The sequence below is a fragment of the Miniopterus natalensis genome, chromosome 14 (genome assembly GCF_054644295.1).
Source record: "Miniopterus natalensis isolate mMinNat1 chromosome 14, mMinNat1.hap1, whole genome shotgun sequence".
NCBI classification, from domain to species: domain Eukaryota; kingdom Metazoa; phylum Chordata; class Mammalia; order Chiroptera; family Miniopteridae; genus Miniopterus; species Miniopterus natalensis.
The window spans coordinates 43093235-43098952 of NC_142094.1; the positions used below are offsets into that span (position 1 = coordinate 43093235).

General features: G+C 62.9%; 1 protein-coding gene across 1 annotated transcript; it reads right to left on the reverse strand.

Moving 5' to 3' along the window:
• Positions 1–2363: 2363 nt before the first annotated feature.
• Positions 2364–4964, reverse strand: LBX1 (ladybird homeobox 1). Its single transcript, XM_016219863.2, has 2 exons — positions 4640–4964; positions 2364–3950 (listed from the first exon to the last, which is right to left on the reverse strand). The coding sequence occupies exons 1-2, from the start codon at positions 4962–4964 to the stop codon at positions 3430–3432; spliced, it is 846 nt and encodes a 281-aa protein (XP_016075349.2). The 3' UTR covers positions 2364–3429.
• Positions 4965–5718: the final 754 nt, after the last annotated feature.

Here is a 5718-nt window from a genome sequence, read left to right on the forward strand (position 1 = left end):
CCGGTTCCGTCTCGGCCCGGAGCCCCTGCGTTAGCCTCTCTTCCCCTCCCTCTGCACCGTCTGGTCCTTCTTTCGCCGGCCCTTCTTTCTGGCCTACAGACGCAACGAATTCCTTCTTGTCTTTCAAGGCCGGGTCCAATGCCACCTCCTCCGGGAAGCCCCCACTCCCCGGAGCCCAAAGCCGTCTCTCCGAGTTCTGCAAAGGCACTTTGCCTGCCCCGCCGCCCAGGTCTCCCGTCACCGCCGGGGGTGCCGCGGGGCTGGTCCGCAGCTAGACTAGGAGCTTCTTGCGGGCAGGCCCTGGGTCGGGTGAATTTCCATTTCCCCAGCCCCCAGCGCGGCCTGGCGCCGGGACGCCACACGATAAACACTTGCTGGAGTCAATGCATCTTTCCCTTTATCTTATTAACCTTCCTCTTCCCTTCTTTCTTTCCCTCCTTCCTTCCTCCCTCGTTATTTTTTATTTCTTGGTTATATTCAATTGTCATGTTTTTCAGGCTCATTAAATCCATTTAGAGACAAAAGAATAAAAGGCAGAAGAGGAAGGAGGGGGAGGAGAAGGAGGGGAGGGGAGGGAGGGGAGGCCGGAGAAGCAAACAAATAACCCGCTTTAACTAGACGGGCGGATAAATGGCCCCGTTTCTCCTCAGCCCCGATGCGCCTGCTTAGCCGCGCGCCCCGCGGGCGCCGCAGCTCGGGTGGGCTCAGCCCCGGGGCCTCCGCCCCCAGCTCGGAGGGATCCAGCAGGGCCCGGCCCCGGGCCGCGGAGCGGGCGGTGGCCGGAGGTGCCGGGGCCGCTTCATTGGGATTCATGGGCGTGTTGGGCGGGCGGCCTGGGGATCCGGGCGCGAGGCGGGGGCCTGGCGAGGGGAGGGGGGGCGCGGCGGGCGCAGATGCCCGGGTGACCGCCGCGCCGCGGTCCCTGCGCCGCCTTTGTGCCGGGGAGACGCGCGCGGGGACCTAATCCATCAAATTGTCTACAAATTGTGAAGAAAATTCAAAAACCATATGGTCGCCAGCGCCGGCGCGCTCTGGGCTGCGGAGGGCCGCGGCCGCGCCCGCACCCGGAGCCGCGGGGGGCTGGGCCGGGCTATTGTCGCTTGTCAGCGGCCGCCCGGGTCCATTCGTCCCGGCCTTCATGGTCCGCGCTCCGAATTACAGACCCATCCATCCTGAGAGAGGGCGATTTATGCCGCCCAGGAGAAACGGCCGTCCGCGGGCCCGGCTGCCCGGCCGCCTCTCCCCTCCTTCCGTTCTCGCCTCTACCTTCTTTTTCTCCCCTCCTTCCTGCTCTCTCTCTCTCTCCCCCTCTCCCCCTCTCCCTCTTTCTCTTTCTCCCCACTGTCTGAGGCTTTCCACTTTCTCGCTTTGCTTTTGGCGTGTCTTTCTGTGCTCCCTCTTTCTGTTTCTCTGTCTCCTAGTTTCCTCCCGGACACGCACGTTCCCGACTCAGGCCCCGGGGCCCCACCGCCTGCCCGAGACCAGATGCGCATTTCTCACATCAATTTTGCGGAGAAAGGGAGCTGAGCGGCCTGGAGGCGGGACCCTCCTCTGGTGACAGCGGCCACTCGCCAGCCCAGCGACAACAAAAGCCCAGAGAGAAACTAGCTCACTCCGGAAAAGTGAAAGCTGCTTGCTCCCCTGCCCCAGCCCCCCGGGGGCGCGGGCACCCCAGAGAGTCCTTGGGAGATTGATGTCTCTGCCCTCAGCCAAGTTCGGTGCCCAGAATTTGTGAATGTCACCAGAAAATTCACCCCAACTTCAGACGCTTTGGGCTCACATATCCCCGTGCCTGTGTGCGCAATTCAGTCTGCCCTTAGTGCCTTCGGCCTCATTTTTCTCCCTCCCCCAAGGGTGAGGCCCTCTGGCAGAACCGAAACTCCCGGAGCCTTCAGGCTCCACCCTGCTGTCCAGCTGAGCTATACCTGCGGGACACCCGAGGCTGAGCCGGGCTCCGGGGAGCGCAGGAAGAATGCCCTTGGGCCCCGGGTGGGATGCACGAACTGCAGGGCTAATACCCCTCCAACCTTTGCCTCAGGCAAATTAATTTCATATCCGTGGCGCCCCCAACCTACGCACGAATTTACTCCCAGGATTGCACGCCCCACTTTTTACCCCGACCTGACGAATGGGGTAGGGGTTGTCTTACTCCCCCAACCCCTACCCCATTTGGAGCCTGCCCTGTGTTTGGGGGGCCAGAAATGCCTCCTCCCACCACTCCCCCGACCCCTCATTCTCACGCCTGCCCTGAAACTTCTCCAAATCTCCAAGGCCGGTGCAGCCGACAAGGAGCAACGGCGAGACACCGAGCTGCCACGGCTTCCCTGAGTAGGGCCCACTCATTTAGACACCGTCACCACCGCTTCTAGTAAAATGGCAAAGACTTTATTTATCGGAGAAAGAGGCCTTGGGTACAGTCCGGGGAGGAAAAGGCAGGGCAGGAGCAGGGAAGGGGCACGTGGGACCCACCCTCATCTGGCCACCCTTGTCTGGCCAAGTCGAGCTAGGAGCAAGGCGTTGGAGACTGCAAGACAGACCCAGAGCTGTGGAGGAGGTGGGGTGAGGGCTTAGGTTGGCCTCCTCTCAGTCTCTGTCACATGCAAAAAATTCTAAAAAGAGTAAAAAATAATTCTAGGGCTTTGGGTTCCTTTTTCGTTGGTTGCTTGGTTGGTTGGATTTCCCCGTTTTGTCCCTAAGACCCGGACCCCAGCAGTCAGTCCGAGGAAACCGAGAGAGGGTGGGGAGGAATCTTAAAAATAGCGTTAGTGGGCATTGGGAGGCAGAAATGGCATCGAAAACTGACTTCTCTCCGCGCGGGGGGGAAGAAAAGATCCATTTGAAACTTGCAAGTCGGGACCTGGCTGCCCACCTCAGCCCCTTCCCACGCGGGAAAAAAATGCAGAAGGAAATAAAAGAAGTCAACTGCAATAGGCCTAGGGAGGCGAGGAGGAAGCGGGCCGGTGCATTCGCCACATGCAGAGAAAAATCAAAACAGTCGGGGCGGCCCCTCCTCCAGACCGCGGGATTCAGTGTCCGTTACCCTCGGTTCTGCCTCGCCCTCAGCAAACCCGGCAGCCTGAGAGCTTTGAAGACATGAAAATCTCCGAGATTTAAAAAAAAAAAAAAAATTCAGGCTGCCGTGGGAAGAACCCGCTATATAGGTTTAAATATTTATACAGAAGCCATACAGAATTGCACGGCGAGGGCTCCCGGGCGGCGGAGGCCGTGCGCAGCGGCCGGCCGGGCCGGCCAGCCGGGTTTATTGCTTCGAGAGGGAAGAGGCGGCTGCTGGGAGCCGAGTCCGGGCCAGGGACGGGGGAGAAGGCGGGAATTGCAGAGGAGGTCCCAGCTCCCCTCAGCGGTCCGGTCCCGGAGGCGCAGGCCTACGGGCTCCAGGGGCCCCGGGCGGCGGAAGATTCTGCGCTCCGCTCAATCGTCCACGTCGATCTCTTCGTCTTCCTCGTCTTCCGAGCAGTCCTGGCTGCTGGCTGGCTGGTCCGTGAGCGGGGAGGCGGGCGAGAGCTGCAGGGGCCCAGCGCCCGGGGCCTGCGCAACGCCTGGAGGCAGCGCCGGAGAGCCAGGCCTCGACTTGGCCCTGCCACAGCCGCCGCCACCACCGCCCGCAGCCTCCGAGTTCTGCTCCAGTTCGGCCAACGCCACGATGTCCATCTGCCCGCTGGGGCCCAGTTTCTTGGCGGACTCCACGTCGGCCTTCATCTCCTCCAGGTCCCGCTTGAGCTTGGCGCGCCGATTCTGAAACCAGGTGATGACCTGAGCGTTGGTGAGGCCCAGCTGCTGCGCGATTTGGTCGCGGTCGGCAGGGGACAGGTACTTCTGGTAGAGGAAGCGCTTCTCCAACTCGTAGATCTGGTGGTTGGTGAAGGCCGTGCGCGACTTTCGCCGCTTCTTGGGGGTCTGCCGTTGCCCAAAGATGGTCATCCCGTCTCGGCCTGCGAGGAAATCATAGCATAGGCTTGCGCGAGGGGAGCAGAGAGCCCACCCGGTCTCTCCCTCACCCCACCTCATCGGGTTTGCGGTTTGCCACTGTTTCCTTCTCGGTCTTGATTAAGCTTCCCGGGCTATTGCAAGCCTCCGCAATGGTAAACCCCCTTCCCCGTCTCTCTTCCACCGGAAGTCCCTAGGAAAAATTGTTTTGTTTTCTCCCCCCTACCCCCCCCCCCCAAGAGTTGGTTTGAAAGACCCAAGGTTGCTAGAGCAGGAGGGAGCCAGATCCTGACCGGTGTGAATGCTGGTGTTCCACCTCTTCCCAATCACCCCAACTCTCCCCTTACTCAAAAGTTCCCGGCAAAAGGCTCGTCATTCCTCATCCTGGGAACACCGCTAAGAGCGCCCGGGCCACTGGGAACGGGAGGGAGTCAGGCGGAGCAGGCCGACTACAGAGAGATCTTGTGTTCCCGCCACCCCCTCCCGGTCACTCCGGCCTATCCAGAGGTCCCTAGGAAATAGGGTTTGGGTCCTGTCCCACCCATCTCCACTCCTAGCGGCAGCGGTTTGGGCTGGAGGGCCCTAACGGCCAGCGCGGGAGGAGGCGTGCCGAGGCACAGGGCACCAAGGGCGTTGGGCACGGGAAGCCGGGCTCTGGGTGCTGGGCGCAGGGGAAGCCAGGGGCAGCACCTACCTTCGGCTGCCTGAAGGACGCTGACCTCCAGCCCCTTAAAGGTCTTGCTGGCAAGCTCCTCCAGCGCGCACAGCGGCGAGGTCTGCGAGAGCAGCGCGCGGCCCGCCAGGGGCAAGCCGCCCGGCGCGTGCTTGTCCGCGGCCGCCAGCAGGTGCGCCGCCCCGCACAGCGAGTAACTTCTCCGCACAGACGGCTTGTTGAGGATGTCCTCGATGCTGAACGGCGTCAGCGGCTTGTTGGAGTTGGCGGGTGGCGGCAGGTGGTCCAGCGGGCTGCGCCGCCGCTCCTCCCCCGGCGCCGCCTTGCCGTCCTCCTTGGAAGTCATCTCGGCCTCGTTTGGGGGCCCGGCCGGGGCGGCTCGGGCCGCGGGGACCCAGCCCGCGGGCAGCTCGGGCGCCCGGTGGCGCGGGAGAGCGGCAGCGGCGGGCGGGAAGGAGGCCGCGCCGGGCAGGGCGCGGGCAGGGCGCTGGCCAAGCGCCGGCCGGGCGCGGGGCCGATTAGCGCGGTGGCAGAGGCGAGCAGAGCCACACGGGGCCCCGGTAGAAGGGCGCTGACGCGGGCGCCGCCGCCGGGGCTTCCAGCAATCCGGGGCCCGAGCCGGGGCGCGCCGCGCGGGGCTCCAGTTTCGCCGGCCCCGGTGCTATTTAAAGGTGTCAGGTGGCTCGGTGGCGGCTCCTGGCCCCGGGTCCTGGAGGCGGCAGTTGGAAGAGCCGAGGCGAGGGCGCCGATTCCGTACTGCGAGGGGAGGCGGAGAGATGGGGCAATTGACTATTGCTAACAAGTTAGCCTTGATCGAGGAGTAATCAATTATCTGCAGCGGCACTTCTGTCCCTCTTTCTCCTTTCTCTCTGCCTCTCTCCTCTCTTCTTTCCCTCTGTCCTCTCTCCTCCAGTTCTCTCCCTCCCTCCCTCTCTCTTCTTTGCTCCCCCCGTCCCTCTCCTTCTCTCCCTCTCCCTCGCCCTCTCTTTCACTCTCTGTCTGTCCAATGCAGGCGGCTCTAAGTTGGGAAGCTCATTAATTAGCGGGCCGGGGGTAGGAGGAGCCGCTGGAATTAGCCTGCCTAATGCGCCTGTCAGTCC

Bases quoted from the DNA above. Each gene is read 5' to 3' on its own strand.
- LBX1 (XM_016219863.2), bottom strand. From the start codon at position 4,964: ATGACTTCCAAGGAGGACGGCAAGGCGGCGCCGGGGGAGGAGCGGCGG. The intron at 3,951-4,639 runs GTAGGTGCTGCC...ATTTCCTCGCAG, and splicing joins CGTCCTTCAGGCAGCCGAAG to GCCGAGACGGGATGACCATC.